This window comes from Ammodytes marinus, assembly GCF_949987685.1.
Source record: "Ammodytes marinus genome assembly, chromosome: 6".
NCBI classification, from domain to species: Eukaryota; Metazoa; Chordata; class Actinopteri; order Uranoscopiformes; family Ammodytidae; genus Ammodytes; species Ammodytes marinus.
Window position 1 is genome coordinate 31609189 of NC_137235.1, and position 18161 is coordinate 31627349.

General features: G+C 41.4%; 1 protein-coding gene across 1 annotated transcript in view; it reads left to right on the top strand.

Moving 5' to 3' along the window:
• Positions 1 to 18161, top strand: part of patl1 (PAT1 homolog 1, processing body mRNA decay factor) — a 70206-nt gene that overhangs the window by 23135 nt on the left and 28910 nt on the right. Inside the window, exons 4-13 of the mRNA XM_080028985.1 lie at positions 1917 to 2096; positions 2672 to 2748; positions 5054 to 5134; positions 5838 to 6038; positions 12006 to 12107; positions 12907 to 12993; positions 15060 to 15271; positions 16467 to 16611; positions 17488 to 17605; positions 17715 to 17812. Of these exons, the coding sequence (XP_079885111.1) occupies positions 1917 to 2096; positions 2672 to 2748; positions 5054 to 5134; positions 5838 to 6038; positions 12006 to 12107; positions 12907 to 12993; positions 15060 to 15271; positions 16467 to 16611; positions 17488 to 17605; positions 17715 to 17812 (1301 nt within the window). The remainder of the gene's footprint in view (positions 1 to 1916; positions 2097 to 2671; positions 2749 to 5053; positions 5135 to 5837; positions 6039 to 12005; positions 12108 to 12906; positions 12994 to 15059; positions 15272 to 16466; positions 16612 to 17487; positions 17606 to 17714; positions 17813 to 18161) is intronic.

The window sequence follows — 18161 nt, forward strand, 5'->3', positions numbered from 1 at the left end:
GACCATCAGTGCAAAGAAAGACGTTTTTATATAGTTTTTATTACTGCATTTGATCTGGTCGTACACCCAGTCCGATTTTCGGTTCACGCGTGCATGCTCTATGGTCACATATCCGTATTGGTCACAGATTTCAGTGAGGCGCAGGAACGCGATTTGAGAAGCCTATCCCTCCAGGTGACGGAAGGGGAGCGGGAGCCTTGTTTAAGACAGTTGTTTGTCGTCATAATGACTGATAACGGGGCTGAACCATAAAAGAAAAAAAAGAAAATGCAATGAAGAAAAGCTAAAAGGGAGAGTGATAGTCGGACGGGAGGGCGTTGCCAAGCAACATATACACAATTTCACGCAGCGAAACTAGACTGCAGTGTTTACTCCTAAATGAATGAGCGGTAGCCTACTAAAACAAAGTTTACTTTGCCTCACCAGCATCATCAGATGACCATTATTCATCGGAAATAGTCATTATTTACAACATAAACACATTACCTCATCGTGATCCATAGGCTACTAACTAACTGCCATCTCTCGTTCATTCGCTTTGTGTGAGGACACGGGGACTCGTTCAGCTCCGTACGAGGTGACAATGCATCAACTCATTGCAATCAGGTGTGTTTAGCACTTACTGGCATTAGTTGATGCTGTGTCACCCATACACTCACGAAGCCGAAAAGAGTCCGGTGCCCTCACACTTTCAACACACGGACACGCACCATATTGCTTCCTGATTATTTGAATCTTGCACGCCTGCACGAGCTACAAAACAGCTTCACGACAGCTGGCGTCGTAATAATACTACCGCTTTTGTTCAAAGGTGTCGCCAACGTGCCGACTTACTCCTAGTAGCTTTAAGCATTTATCTTACTGCACCCAACCCTCTCGAACTCCCTCCCCCAAAACATCAGCATCTCAGACTCAATAAACTCATTCAAAAGTCAAGTGAAAACTCACCTCTTTATTTATTATTATTCTTTCGGACAATTCCACACAATACACAATTATCTCTTTCACATCATACATCATACTTTGTGTTGTCCGAAGGGTGACAGAAGAAGCCAAAGGCTTATCAGGTCCCGCCCCCATTTTCATCAGATTCAGATTCAGATACACAGATACACATTTACTGTTACAGAAAAAGAAAAAACAATTTTTTTTTAATTTTTTTTATGATTTTGCTAATTTTTTTTGTTAAGCAGCTGCAGTCCAATACACAGTCAATTTCCATTCTCATTATTCATTGACACATCTGCAAAAGTATTCAAACCCATACAAGTCTGTCTGCTGACCTCTATTATTTGTTACAATAATGTTATGATAGTGACAATCACCTTGTTGTTATTAGTAAGCCCAATGTGCTCAGCTTTCAGTCTGTAATTTTCCATAATTTGAGACATATTTTTTTTTGAAATTGCGCAAACTGCAACTCCCTGTGACATTTTCATCAAGTTCATTCCATAATGTAATACAAAAACTCACCTCTTTAAGAAAGCATAATGACTCATTATGAATTGACTCTATTACAAGTCACCTTTTAGCTATTGTACTTGCCTTACGAGAGCCTTAAATTACTTAATTTGTGTTCTTAAGATGTTAATGGTGCAAATGTTTGTTTGTGTATGTTGTGAAAGAAAAAAAGATGAAGATCAAGGCGCTATGTTATGATGGAAATAAATGAGTAACTTGTATGCCTAAAGCATGCAAACTAGATTATTTTTATGGTCAGATGTAGAATAGAAAAAGGATAGAGTATGCGATTTGGTACGCAGGGATAGTTTATATTATGTATAAAAAAAACATTAACACTTTTTTCCAAAGGGGTGCTAGAATTAACACAAACTGAAAGCTCAAGCCACTTTAAGCCGTAATATGGGGAGCTATAATGCGCACCTTGTAAACGCTACATATTCCTATTGTTTCAGATGTGGAGGAGCGAGGAGGAGGGGACTTGGCTGAGTCCCTGGCCAGGCTGATCCTGGATGCTGACCCAGCCATCGCAGGGGTCGGGGCGGCTGAGAGGCCCGGCCCAGAGCCACACAGAGTCCAGCCCCCGCACCCCCATCACCCACAGCACCAGCTGCCTCCCGGGCCCTCCATCTCAGGTCCTAATCAATGGAATACAGTGTTTTGTATCGGTGACAGCCATTGTCAATTAACAACCCTTAAACGTGGAGTCAGCGACTATGATGAACAATTGTTGTCAAAATCATATTTTGTCAAAGTCAGTGAATAGCTCCTCACAATCCGTAACCTGTCCGCACTATGTGTGCTCTGTTAAAAAAAAAATGTGTTAATACACATCCTAGGGTTTGTAAACTAAGGGAATGTTAACAAAAGGGGTCCACTGTGGCTAGCAACATGCCAGTTTACAGAGCCTAGGCTGTGTGTTAACACTACTCTTTTAACGAACAAAGTGATTTTGACAAGCAAGCATTCTCCAAAATCGCTGACTACACCTTGAAATGTCATGAAACTAATAATGGACACTGCAACCATGCACGTTTGTAACACGCTAAGTCGTTTCTCAGCATACAACAAGCATATTTAGTTTTTTAAGATTATACGCAAATTAACCTTCAGACACATCAGCCTATTTTAAAATACTTCTGGGGTTAACTTATATTCTATTATATCTGCTTAGTTTTGCTGAACTCTGTTGTTCTGTGCTCCACTGTAGGCCTTTCTCCTTCGTCCATGCTCAGCTACCAACAGCAGCAGCACTTGCTGCGTAGAGGGACTGCTCCTGTTCCCCAGGTTGGTTTGGACACTGTTGTTTTATAGACAGAAGCCATTTTAAGGCAGTTTGTGAAAATGCAATCACTTATTTTTAGCCTTTGGAACATTTGAGAAACACTTTTTTATACGGGGCGCCCTTAGCTCAGTTGGTAGGGCGTCCCCCCCATGGGCCTCGGCCAGCAGTGGACCCGGGTTCGATTCCAGCCCGCGGTCGTTCTCTGCATGTCACTCCCCTCTCTGCCCATTTCAACTCTGTCTCTGCACTATAAATAAAGCATAAAAATGCAAAAAAAAAAAAAATTACTTTATCAGCTTTTAAATTAAAATAAACATTTGGACTAAAATCTGAATGGATAGGGGCGCTTGTGGCTCAGTGGTCAGAGCGTCCTCCCCCCGGGCCTCTTCGCCCTATTTCAACTCTCCAAATTCTGTCTAAAAAAGAAAATCTGAATAAATGATACAACCTGAATTCCGAAAAAGTTGGGAGGTTATATAAAATGTGAATAAAGCAGAATGTAATTATTCCCTAATCATTTTCAACGTGTATTCAATAAATAACAGTTCAAACAGATAAACTTTATTGTTTAAAAAAATATATATACACAAATTATGAATGTGGTGCCTGCAACATGTTTCGAAAATGTTGGGATGTTGTATTGGTAACAATCTGGATGGTCCTTTTCCTCTGGAGCACGGAGTACAAAACATCCATGATTTACAAAAACTATTTTAAATGTAGACTCGTCAGACCACAGCACACTGTTCCATTTTGAGTCAGTCCATTTCAGATGAGCCCAGGCCCAGAGAAGTCTGCAGCATTTGTAGATGTTGTTGATATATGGCTTTCACTTTGCATGGTAGAGTCTTAACTTGCATTTGAGGATGTAGCGAACTGTGTTTACTGACAACGATTTTCTGAAGTGTTCCTTGGACAATGTAGTGATATGCTTTATAAAATCGTGTCAGTTTTTAATGCAGTGCCCCATGAGGTCATGGGCATTACATTTAAATGTTTGTCCCTTGTGTGCAGAGATTTCTCTTGTATATATTTTAATTATATTATGGATTGTGGATGGTGAAATCCTTAAATTCTTTGAAGGAATGTTGTTTTTAAACTGTTGGACTGTTTAACTCTGCAGTTCTTCCCAAAGTGGTGAGCCTCACCCCATTATTGATTGTGACGACTGAACCTTTATCGTATGCCCCTTTTCGATCCAGTCATGATAATATCACCTGTTTTTTTTTAACATTCTACTTAAGGCTGTCAAGCGATTTAAAAAAAAAAAAAAATCTAATTAATTACAGGCTCTGTGATTAATTAATCTAAATTAATCACATACTTTTATGACACTTTTATGCCTGTTTATAAACAGCTGTATAGCCTACTACAGTTTGTTTCTCTCTCTCTCTCTCGCTCGCTCGCTCCCCATCTCTCGTAACTTCTGTCTGCTCCCCTCAGCCAGGTTTCTACATGAAATAAAATGGGGAACTAGCGCTGAATTTTCTCAAAAAAACAAGCTGACTAAATGACGACTTTCCATCTCCCATTGTATCTCCTGCCGGCTGCTGCTTAGCAGCGTTGTTGCTTTATCTAATTTTCATGGCGCTAAAAAATTGCCAGCTATGTCGGCGATAGTGTATTACAGAACAGTTAGTGGCGTTCGGAGCGCAGAATCTAGGTCTACTATACGATACTGACGAAAATCACACAACACATTGCATCTATTCATTAACAATATTTATGAATTTAGGCTAAATTTTGCTGCTCCAACTCAAATTCAGCCCTGCCAGGCATTAGTTCAGTTTCAGTTTCGTTTTCCTCTATCTGTCTATCTTTATCCCTCCACTGCACACTCAGTCACTACTATCCATGCTTAAAGGAAGCAGGATTATAACCTCATATTTTATATTCTTTTTTTTTTTCTCCCCATCTAATTTGACGATTTTTAGAAAAATGTGTTGGTTTGTAAGCGCTAAGGGAGCATGTTTAAATAAAACATGTGCACCTTACCTTTTTAAATGTATTTTATTTCATGTTTCTATGTGCTACACAGGCTTAGATATTAAGGTTTTGTTAGACGTTGACAATCCGTACTATTTTTTCAGAAAACCCTCAGGCATTAAGGCCATGTCTCCCAGATTGCCATAGTCATCAATGGGTTAAACATAAAATATATTGCCTTTGTATTGTTTTCATCTTGATTGTATGTGAAAAAGGATTACCAAAAAAGATCCCATTCTGTTTCATATATACGTTTTACATAACGTCCCAACTTTTTCGGAATTGGGGTTGTACATTATTAATAAATCATTCTTTCTTTAGATGAACTCCCACAGTATCTGGGAGAACAATATGGGATTTGGTCCGGTCAGTGTCACCCCTGGACTTGTCACCCACATGGAGGTGAGAGACACTCACTCTTCTCTTCCCCCCAAAACGCCAATGTGTAGTTTAACAGCTCCTCCTCAGCATGCATCTATGTTAATGGTGACATGCATAGCTATAACTTGTGAATAGTTGTAATGATGCTCACTGCATAACTACAAACACAGGTAACAAAATTACCCTCATAGGATATTTGGCCAAAAGACATGTGTTGTACTGTAGCAATGACAGATTCACTGTGTTTAATAACTTGTAGAAACCACTTGCCTCTGCATTGCTGAATAATTGAATAATGCAAACCATCTATTACCATGCACCTATTATTGTGAGTCAATGGTCATTTAGAAGATGGCAGAAAGTAAAAAAAGATGGACACCACTTTATGCAACACAAATGAACCACATTTCATGCCATTTAATAACAATACCTTAAATTGCAGACCAGTTGTAATTGACGCGTCCTTTTTCTCTTCAAACTTTGAAGAGATATTTTTTGAGTTATCGCCCAAAGAAATTAAATCTGCTTTTCTAATCTAATCAAATATTGCTCAAAACTTTCTCTCTAAAGTATGTCGACCATTATTAGGTGCACCAACAAAATATTAAAGATATTAATCCAAATTGTGAACAGTAGGCACAGTGTGGAAAGGGCTAAACTGAAGCTGTTTATGGTCATGGGTATTTTTTTTTGTAATTTTCTTGTCCTCCTTGTTCCCCTTCAGGATAGTCCACTAATGTCTATAATCAAAGAGGTGGGCCTTCCTAAACGCCCTCCTCAGGGAAGGACTGACGAAGGAAGGGATTTGTCTGAGAGGGTCCCGCCTCCTCGCTCTTCCTCCCCTGTGATTGGATCCCCTCCAGTGAGAGCGGTGCCTATTGGAACCCCGCCCAAACAGCCAATGAGCCACCCTCTCAATCACCAGGTCAATAACACACAGCTCTTCTGTTTGCTTACTGATTGCGGTGCAGAATGAACACCAGATCTCATATTTCCAATAGTCCCCAAATTATTGTGGATGTACACCCACAATGTTTATTAGGTACAGCGGTTCAATTTCTTGTTAACACATATAACGTATCCGCCAATCACACGGCAGAAACTCAATGAATTTAGGCATGTAGACCTGGACAGGACAACTTATTGAAGTTAAAACCGAGCAACAAAATGGGGAAGAAAGGGGGTTTAAGTGACTTGGAACATAGCAATGTTGAGGGTGCCAGAAGGGCTGGTCTACTGGGATTTTCAGTCCAAACCACCTCTAGGGCTTACAGAGAATGGCCCGAAAAAGAAAGAAATACCCAGTGAGCGGCATCTGTGTGGACGTAAAATGCCTTGTTGAAGTCAGAGGTCAGTGGAGGATGGGCATACTGGTTTGAGATGATAGAAAGGCAACAGTTACTCAAATAGGATTGCAAAGGGGTGGAAATGTTCTGGTAAATTTCGGGAAACTTTGCTCGGGAATTTTGGGAATATTCAAAATAGGGAATTAACGAAATGGCCGTTATTTAAATGATTTTTTTTCTTCATATCCAAACATAAATCTGAACATATAAACACCAGTGTTTCCCCCATGTTCACACAGCAGCAGCTCCTTTTAGAAACGGGGCAATGCCTAACGTAAACGCTGTCCATGCGTCGGAGGTGAATGTAACTTACTCGGCTGAAAACAGAAACTAACGTAGGCGAGCGGCTCACTGTACAGTCCCTTTAGTCGCGCTGTCAGTTTGCCGACATGGCTCTGTGTATCCGGGCTCGAGACATACAAACAGATCGCGGAACAGTCACTAACAAAACAGTTAGTGGTTGAGCGAAGAATGTGGACTACTGTAGGCTACTGATGCAAATTCTACGACTCATTCATTTATATTTGGCTGCTCCACCAGTCCAGACAGGACGGGATAGTTAAGTTTCAGTTTCGTTTTCATCTCTGTGTCGGACAGCTGTTCGCTCAGCTGATGGGCTCGAGCCTCACAGAGCAGACAGCGGGAGTCAGTCTAAAGTCAGCGATGATCACTCTCACAAATCAAAAAGCTAAATTATAAATAAAGCTATCTCTTCCTCCCTCTATATCTGTCTGCATATATTTCTCTCTACACTGCACACTTAGTCGCTACCACTAGTTTAAAGTAAGCAAAATGAGGATTATAACCTCATTTTGCACTTTATTATTTTTAAATATTTGAAGATTGCAGGCAAGTAAAATACCACCAGCCACTACATTCTCAATGATAGAAATGAATAATTAGGTGTACTTTTTTTTTCTTACAGTTTAAATCCAATTTTTGAACAATACAGGAGAATAAATATTTGAAAGCAATACAGAATGCATGATATTACTGCATTGTATTGTATTCTATTTTTGTCACCAGGAACCTAAATGTTGTCAATTAGCCTACTTTACATACATTTGGTGCAAACAAATTCACCAGAATGCAGGAAATGAAGTGTTGAATGCTCAAAAATGTCTGGGGGGGGCACCCCCAGACCCCAAAATTTAAATGTGTCCCAAACCAAGGTTTAATCACAACCTACACCCTTGAAATTCATGAATTGTTTTGTTTTATTTGTATCTATAGGCCTTTGTATAAGGATACTTTGTAATTTTAATCAAATTCTTTTAAATTAAAGTCTTTGGTCCTGCTTATCAATTGCTCATAATAACCAGTAGGCCTACTTCTGGACATTACTGAACCTCTTCCCATTTACAGCACCCAATGTCCCCGTCTAGTCCCATGTCCCCAAAAAAATCAAATAAAGGAAAACCCCCCCGATTTACCGAGTTGTCTAGAGGGGCCAGGTGTTTGTCACCTTTTTCACCTCTTATGAGTTTGCAGGTCTGGTTTAAGCATTAGGCAAGAACTGTAAATACATTGTGCATCATTTTCTGCATTGTGGCATTTTGTGTTTAAATATTAATTTCTATACAAAAATGTCAATCTGTAAATAAGACACAAAAGGCAAAGTTACAACACCAATAATCCCATCTATCTAAATAGTAATATGTGCATATTCTCTTTTCAAAGTGCACTAGATCCATGCATTCAAATGTAAAGGGTACAAAAAAAATTAGTCCGGGACCCCCCATTCAATAAATTAAGTAAATTGCCCCCCATGTAATGGAGCAATGCACAGTGCATGTAGGGGGCGTGGCCGCAGTACCCCTGCAGTAAGATGTGTGCTATGTGCAACTTGCCAAGTGTACTTGCATAAATTCTGGTTGTTTTAGTCAAGATTATGCTCAAATATATTATAGGAATATAATATATTTGAAGCTTCTGGTGCCTCTGGAGTCCCGCGAACCTCAAGGTGTAGGATCCAGAAGTTTGCAGTTGTGCATAAACCTATTATTTGGCCACCCCTAAACAGTGATTTGAACAGTGATTTGAACAGTGAAAGCAGAAACGGTTGCAGTGGGCTCAGAAATACATGAAGACTCATCTTCAAACAGTCTTGTTTACTGATGAGTGCCGTGCAACCCTGGATGGTCTGATGGATGGAGTAGTGGATGGTTGGTGAATGGCCACTATGTCCCAACAAGACAGGAGGTGGCGGAGTCATGTTTTGGGCCGGAATCATGGGGAGAGAGCTGGGGCCGGTTTCCCGATAACGTCATCTCTTAGCGAGCTACGAAGACTCCTACGTTATGACTTACCAAAGTTGTTTACCTCTGTAGTCGTGGTTCCCGAACGGTCTCTTAGGAGAAACACTCCATACGTCGTACGTACACTGCTGAAATCGATTGCTCAGAGTTCGATTTTCCATTTCCTGCTTATTTCAAGTCTTTGCGAATAAAATATTACTAGAAATCCTTCTAAGCCGAAACATTTATTTAACACCTCTTGCTTTATAATCTAAGTATCTTTAAGAACAATAATCACGTTTCGTGGTGGGTCAGTAAGGAAACTGAAAGTAGATATAATATCGCCAATGGCCTATATCAATAAAAACAGACGGCCCAAACAGCGTCCAAATGAGCTAAAATCCTAAATACAATAAACAGTAACATGGCACACTTATTTTAAGGTAAGCTTTAATTGATTATTCATTAATTTTTTCACACGTTTACATGTTTTGAGGCGGAGAATCCGACGCACACTGCGGAGCTGTCAGCTGAGCCGGCTCAGCTGACAGCTCCGCAGTGCGATGGTTCTAGTGTTAACCTTGGTCGAACGTATTACCATAGCCTATAGGCCTACTGATTTAAAAAAGGTAGCCTAGGCTATAGAAAAATATAGAAACAGCGGAGGAGATTAAGATTGTTTCCATCAATTATTTTCTTCATGAATGACTTGTGGCAGTTCCATGCGCAACAGGGATGTCACTCGTGTCCGTTTTACGCATGGTGCTTACGGAAGGAAATGTGGGGGTCTGTAGTAGCCAAGCCTATCTCTGGCGATGCCACAGCGATCGCAGGGACTTCACTTGTCATTAAACTTATACATCTGACTGTATTTCATATCAAAGGGACACAGCGATGACTGTATTAAATATCAAACTGATAAAAACGATCCGACTGTAGGCTGTAGTGTATCACGTATTTAGCCTATTTTCATATTGACGTACATCGCATCCAATCAGTTAATGCTGATTGTCAAGTCAGTTAGATGACTATGTAGGCTACTTATAGTTTGAACACTTTGTGAATCAGAGTGAATGGTATTCTGCTAAAATATATAGCTTACTTTAAATGTGATATGTACGCTATATACAGTTATCGTTTTTAACAGTTTGTTATTTAATACAGTCATCGCTGTGTCCGTTTGATATGAAATACAGTCAGATGTATTAGTTAAATGACACAAATGAGAGCTGAAACATCCCTACGGTAGAGCTAAGAAGGCTCTGCAGGCGCTCCAGACCAACCTTACCAACGTAGGACGTACGAAAGAGATTCGTAGCAAAGAACGTTTCGGGAAACAGGCGAAATGTTAAGTAGGAACTCTACGTAGGGGTTACGAATGACGTAGCGTTAAGAAGGCTCTACGAAGGCTTTGGGAAACCGGCCCCTGGTTGGCACCTTCAGGGTCCCTGACGGAGTTAAAATGACCTCGGCAAAGTATGTAGAGTTTCTGACTGACCACTTTCTTCCGTGGTACAAAAAGAAGGACAGTGCCTTCCGTAGTAAAACCATCTTCATGAATGACAATGCACCATCTCATGCTGCAAAGAATACCTCTGTGTCATTGGCTGGTATGTGCATAAAAGGAGCGAACCTCATGGTGTGGCCCCCATCTTCCCCTGACCTCAACCCTATTGAGAACCTTTGGAGCATCCTCAGGCAAAACATCTATGAGGTTGGGATGCAGTTCACATCAAAACAGCAGCTATGGGAGGCTATTCTGGCATCCTGAAAAGATATTCAAGCAGAAACTATCCAAAAACTCATAAGTTCAAAGGATGCAAGAACTGTGAAGGTGATATCTAAGAAGGGGTCCAAAGTTAACATGAACCTTGGCCTGTTAAGATGTTTTTGATTGAAATAGCTTTTTATTTCACTAAATATGACCTCCACATTCTGCAAATTCAACAAATGACCGTTTTTAGTTGTTTACAATCTATAAAATGTTTTGAAACACTGTTGTGCATAATGATTTGGAACAGTGCATTTGGAGTTTTTTATTTTTGAAAAAAATACTTTTATTATTGGGAGGTTTGTTCAATAACATTTTAAATATACTCTAACGGTTGATGACTTGAAAATTATACTGACTGTGATTTGCATCGACTATTTCGGAAAATCTGGGAAAATCTCATTTGCATCATAATTTGGAACGCAGTGTATTCTTCCTCTATCTCTGTCTCCCTACTGCGCTTGGTGCCGCTTTCAGTTTGCCTCACTCTGGTAACATCACGTAGCCTACAGCTGATATCACCATTGTGCTTTGAAAGGTCAGCGTCCAAAGTTCAAATAATTCGAAAATATATTTTAAATTAACGTCTAATTCGTATTTTACAATTGTTGTATAACTTGTGTATCTAAATATTATTTGCTGACAAAATCTGTTGCAGTTTGAGTTACTTTTGCAAAAAAAATAAAAATAAAAATCCGAATACTGAATTGAGCACCAAACACTAATTTAACAAACGAATACTCGGATATTCAAATATTTCGGGCCAGCCCTACTGGCTTGCATCATGGGAATACGCGGTCAATAATGGGTACAATATGGACACAAAAGACAATAGATATTGGATCTCGTATGGATTTATAAATCGCTGAAAAGATGCATGTTCCGGGATGAATTGATAATCTCCTGTAAGGGTTACGGTGACAGAGAGGCCAGCTGATTTGGAATGGAACAACAGCTGTTCGCTTCCATGGGAAAAAGGAACTCCGACTTTATTACAGTTCGAAAGTTATTAAATAATCAACAGACTATGCAGTTTACTGTCTCGTGGCTCAAGCTCGGTTTTAGGTATTACACTGGGTTTCAGTTAGTTTGATGGTGTGTTTTTTTAGAACGAGTATTTGAATACTCGCTCGGAAAATCCAACGAGTATTCGAAGCCTGTAAAATGGTATTCGGGACAGCCCTACACACTCCAGTGACGACACTCTGGCCAATCAGTGGCTGGCAGTCTGCAGACGTCACCTTAGCATCGTCTCAGCTCGCTTAGAACCTCGAGCAAGGTGATGCCAAAAAAGCAGCCGCTACCAGGTACCAGGTACCATGTTTTTGTGTTGGAAAAGCAAAAAATGCGAGTAGAGACGAGTTGAGCTGATACCACGCTGTGGAAAAGCGCCATTATAGTAGTTACCATGCTGCATCATGTTGGGATAAAACGTAACATTAGCGTTGTCTGTTAACTGTTTGTTTGTGTGTGTGTGTGTGTGTGTGTGTGTGTGTGTGTGTGTGTGTGTGTGTGTGTGTGTGTGTGTGTGTGTGTAGATGCACCATCCCACAGCGGTTCATGTTCGAGCCCCGATCCAGCACAGATACCCTCCTCCTTTCCCTGAGCGTCTGTCACCCAACACCCTCCTCAACATAGCTGTAAGTTTCTCCATCCTTCCCTCACTTTATAGAACATTCAATCAAAACCGTTCTGGGCTTCCTTATCATTCTAATGGCACAACACTAGTCAACAAACAAGTTTCTGTTGTTCTCACCCATACACCCAACAGCTTGATGTGGAGACGAACCCAAAACAACACACAGCGGATGTGGGGTTCCGGCGATAAGCAAACAGTAGCCTACACTAACGTTTAACAAGCAACTTTATTAAGACACACTTAAAATAACGATCTCTGCCCATACAAAAAGCTCTGACTTGGATAACTTGACTGAGCGCTCGATGTGTGTAAATCCATTCGGTACGTGTGTCTGATGACGGGCAGTTCTATAAATAATGAACAGCGCAACGCACATTACAACAGCATTTCATTAACGGCTTGGTAATTGTCTAGATGAAAGTTAAGTCTTGAAGGGCTCCTAAAGCGTTAACATTGTGCTTGGTATTCTCACTGTTTTTGTAATAGACTACTCGACTAGTCTAAATAAATAAAAAAAATCAGTTTAAATGTTGGGGAAATTAGTCGCTACGTGCATCCCAAGTTTACATTTAATGAGAGGTTTATGTGCCCAACTATTTCTGGACCGGCACCAGCAACTTCCTGGAGTCCCAAGTCAACTTGAGAATTAGTGTTTTACTCGGCCCCTTTTAGAGAAATTGAATAAGTGTATTTCTTGGAAGGGGAAACCTTTTCCTAAAGAAACAGGAAAATATGAGACACAAACCATTCCTTTTTGATATTTTGGTGGAATTAAGTTTGTTTTTGGCATTTTTGTTCAGAATTCTCCACTGTGTCGGGGTCCGTTCCCTCCTGGAGTTGGTCCAGTCCTGTCTCAGATTCAACGGGCCCAGCTGCTCAACTCTCAGGTTGGTACTAGGGACTGGACCTATTATTTTGACTATGAATGAAAATAAAATGTTAAGACCATAGAAATGTCATATATATAATTAGATATACAATTAATTAGATAAATCATTTTGTAATTCAAAAGTTTTGCAAATAAAAAGATCTACTGTAGTTCCATTTGGGTTGGAATGCATTTAAACCTTTTTGCTATTGTATATATTTTTTGCTCTTTTAAACTAAAATTGCTGCAGTGCTTATAGAGCACGTATTATGCTTTTCATCTTTTATGACCTATAAATGTTGTTATAAGGTTTTATGTCATGTTAAACGATACTAAAGTGTCAAATAATGACGCACATGCACCACCCCTGCCGACTGTCTGGGGTGGCAGTGCACAGCGCTGAACATTAGGGACACCGGTTGCGATTCATTTGTTCAAATTGCGTGACGTTGAGAAAAGCCGGATTTTTTACATGCTCTCAGGCAAGCTCCTGCATCGCCCCCACCTGCCTGTTCGAATCTGCCAGTGTGCGCTCAACTGCCCTTCTCAGGTCTTCCGGCAGGTAACCAATCACAACAGAGTGGGTTTGGTGGGGGGGGGGGGCAAGGGGGCGGAGAAAGACAAAGCAGAGTGTTGACAAAGAATGCAGAATGTGCCCAGATGACAGGTAGGGTACGGATATAAGCGCGCCTAACCGCTCTAAGCCGCTCCTATTTTCGGTACTCCTTTGTTGGGGTACCAGCCGCCTCAAAGGATGCTGAATAGGTGGAGCTACACATGCCGTCCATTTATTGGTCGAAATAATCATTTCCGCCATGTGTAGTCACCTCAGCAAGAGTGAAGAGAGTCTTGTGTTTTGGCGAAAATGTGAGCGCAGCACTGTTTATTGTGTGGTGTTTTTCTTCGTCATTAAATTAATCATTGGGCTACATTGTGTCCCACTGCTACGATGTCACGTAGCTGCCGCAGCCAGCGCTGTTCGCTCACTGTCTATCAGTTGCACCGAGCAGTCTCTGTGCGTTTACCGGCGTAATACGCTCTCAACAACACGGGGGGAATAAATGAAGAAGCGGTTGGTTTGACCAAGCAAAAACGAGAGACCGCTGGCTTGACGACAGTTCTTCCACAGCCCGATAGTTTGACCCATATTCTGGCGGCGGCTATCGCAGTCCAGCCTAAACCCCTCCGTACCAGTAATGGTAGGGCGGGGAAACACGGTGGAAACACCACCGAGATTCTTAAAAGTGAGCTGTCCCGCTCTGCGCCGCTCCGACCCAACCCGCTCTACTCGGTGGAAACGTGGCATCAGCAAGCCTAACCGCTCTTAAAGCTGCAGTTTTAAGAGTTTTCCCAACGCTCTACCTGCTGTAGCTCCTCCCTCCGAACGACAGCTATGCGCGTTCATGTTGCTTCTAATTTGGCGCTTCATAATTTTTTGTCAAAAATGGTTCAAAGTGCCCTACGCAGCTAGTGTCCTGTAGGCTTGCACAGAGCTGTCTCTGTATTTACCGGCGTTATACGCTCACAACACTGGGGGAATAAATAAAGAAGCGGCTGGTTTGACCAAGCAAAAACAAGAGACCGCTGGCTTGACCACAGTTGTTCCACAGCCCGATAGTTTGACCCATATTCTGGCGGCAGCTATCGCAGTCCAACCTAAACCCCGCCCTACCAGTAAGGGTAGGGTCGGTGTTTAAACACCACAGAGATTCTTAAAAGTGAGCTGCCCCACTCTGAGCCGCTCCGACCCGACCCGCTCTTCTCGGTGGAAACGAGGCATAAGACTTCAAGCAAACCTGGAAACCCTACCATTGGGGCAGAACATTGCGGGTCCAAAAAACTGCTTCTTCGATTGGTATGACCCAGCAGCTCCAAATGTTTCAGTAGTTCCCTCCTAACTCCCATGAATCATTGCCTTTCATTGTGTGTGTGTGTGTGTGTGTGTGTGTGTGTGTGTGTGTGTGTGTGTGTGTGTGTGTGTGTGTGTGTGTGTGTGTGTGTGTGTGTGTGTGTGTGTGTGTGTGTGTGTGTGTGTGTGTGTGTGTGTGTGTGTGTGTGTGTGTGTGTGTGTGTGTGTGTGTGTAGGTGGCTGGTTTCCCCCGTGGCAGTCCCTTGTTAGCAGGAGGGGGTGGTTTCATGCCGTTCTTTGGAGGTCCTCCTCCTCCACTGGCTCACAGGATGGGCCCTCCTCCCCCTCACGGACCCCCCAACCACATGCCCCCCATCAGGCACAACACCACACACCTTCACCCACAGCATCGCCGCATACTCACCCAGCGCATGCAGAACCGAGGAGGGTAAGGAACTGTTGCTTTGTATACATACAGTACAAACAAGTAACACAGCATGTTGGTCCTGCATCATTCACCAACAGATTCAGCAAGACACCAAGTTCCAGCAATAAATTAATAAAAAAAAAACTTGAGTTCCATCAGTTCACCACGAGACAAATTATCTACAAATGGAGAGCTCTAAGAGTGACTTAACCACTGCCTAGAAGTGGACTTCCTTTAAAAATATCCACAAGCGCCACAAGAGACATCCTGACTTTATACATGGCAATCTACATTGTGGGCTATTTGCACTGAATTGCAAATTATGATATTTTAGAAGAAATACACTGAATTACAAGGGTGTAGAGAATGGGTGTGAAAAGAGCATTAAAATTTGAAAAAATAATGGGACAAAAAGAAATCAAGGGACATTTAGGCTAGAATAGATAAAAATGCGATTAATCGCAAGTTAACTATGACATTAATGCGATTAATCGCGATTAAATATTTTAATCGTTTAACAGCACTAATATATACATACATACATACCGTACACACACAATTTGAATTTCCATAACAGTACGTTTATATGACGTAAGAGAAAAGCCATTTGTAGTATAATTACCAATAAAAACAGGACTTGTTAGTCCGACTGAAATTATACAAAATCAAATTTCTCAAAGTTGACCTAACACCCAGATAATGCAGTGACTCAGACTGCTCTGAGCACGCCCTATAGTCTCCCGCCCGGGCCTTTGACACTGGAAGCCGAATAGCATTCAATGTTAACAGAAGAACAACAAAGGAAAAATAGGAAAGCTGTGTGCATGTTCGGCATGTACGAAATGAACAGAGCTGTAAAGATATTCATATCACCACTCTCAACATGTAAAAAGTTAGACGCTTACTCACAAGTTAGCCGCTTGCTAAAAGGTAAACACTTGCTAGATAGTTTGACTCTTGCTTAGTTCTGTGATGTAATAGTTCAACCCGAAAATGGTCTAATGCTAACCAGATGAAATGAGGCATATCGCTACCTATCGTAGCGCAGTTGGAAATACTTGGTTGAAGAAAGCGATTCCCTTTCCTGTGCTTGTATATTGGAACAAGGACAGGAGTCCAATGAAATTGCTTTAAATGTGCATGTGAACTTACCTTCTCTGTCCATTCTGAAGGCCAGTGAGTAAACCCTGTCCTGTGTGTCTCTGCCTCCCTATAGAGATCGGATCAGACCTGGGGGGGACCGGCGCAGCAGGGACCCTTACAGTAACCTCATGACTCAGAAAGAGAAAGAATGGGTCACCAAGATCCAGATGATGCAGCTGCAGAGTACAGACCCTTACCTAGATGACTACTACTATCAGGTGGGTGTTAGCTGCCTTCAAACCACCAAGACCTTTTTAACGCTTGGCTTGCTTCGGCTAGCAGTTTGTGTTTCGATGATCCTAGTCATTTAAAGTCGGGGTCAGTAATTCTTGAGAATGCCTTTTGACAAAACGGGATTTTGATGACAAGCATCCTCCAAAATTGCTCCACCTTTATGTCAGGGATTTACTAGGGCTGGCCCGAATTAACCGAGTATTCGTTCGTTAAATTAGTATTCGGAGCTCAATTCAGTATTTGGGATATTCTTTCTTATAATTTTTTTTTTTTTTTTTTTTTTTTTACATTTAACATCAGAAAATAATTATATACACAAGTTATACAACAATTGTAAAAATACACATTAGACGTTCATTTAATATATGATCAAATTATTTGAACTTTGACCTAGTTGGCCGCTGCCAATTGCACGCTCCCTCAATGCTTGTGGCATTTGTGGCATTTTGCTGTGAGACAAAACTGCACATTTCAGAGTGGCCTTTTATTGTGGACAGTCTAAGGCACACCTGTGCACTAATCATGATGTCAGATCAGCATCTTGATGTGGCACACCTGTGAGGTGGGATGGATTATCTCAGCAAAGCAGAAGTGCTCACTATCACACATTTAGACAGATTTGTGAACAATGTTTGAGAGAAATGGTAATATTGTGTATCTGGAATGAATTTTAGATCTTTAAGTCCATCTCATGAAAAATGGGAGCAAAAACAAAAGTGTTGCGTTTGTATTTTTGTTGAGTGTAATTGAGGGTTGAATCAATAATGAAAAGAATCAAACCTTGCAGAGAGCTTTTTGCTCACTGGCACTTACTGTGTGTGTGTGTGTGTGTCCGTCCGTCCGTCCGTTTCTCCACATAGAACTACTATGAAAAGATGGAGAGACGCCAGGAAAGAGAGAGAGACAGCAGCAAGAAGGAACACACCACCAAACTGATCACTCCGCAGGTGGCCAAGGTTGAACACACCTACAGGCCAGGTAGATGACAGTGAAACACAGCTGACACATCCTCTTTACTCCAGTGTGTGATCATCATACACCACAGTGGAGAGACCTGTATTAAATATTGACATTTGTTTGTCTACAGTCCAGTTTGCAGGCTCTCTGGGAAAGCTGACAGTGTCCAGCGTCAACAACCCCCGCAAGATGATCGATGCTGTGGTGACAACACGCACAGACGACGAGGTCTGTTGGATGGGTGGAATCTAGGGCTGTCCCGAATACCATTTTTGCAGGCTTAAAATACTCGTTGGATTTTACGAGCGAGTATTCAAATACTCATTCTAAAAACAACATTAATAATCCCTATGTACTCCCTGAACCCAAGATTGTGGCACGATACAGTACGCTGCGGGTCCGGGGGCATGCCCCCCCAGCCGAAAGTGTTTTGTACCCTTTAAATTTGAATGCATGAATCTGGTGCACTTTGAGAGGAGAATGCACACTTAAATCCCATTCAAGGAGTCTTGTGTATTACTATAGATAGGATAATTGATGCTGACTCTTAAACAAGTTTAACCCTGTTAACCCCTAA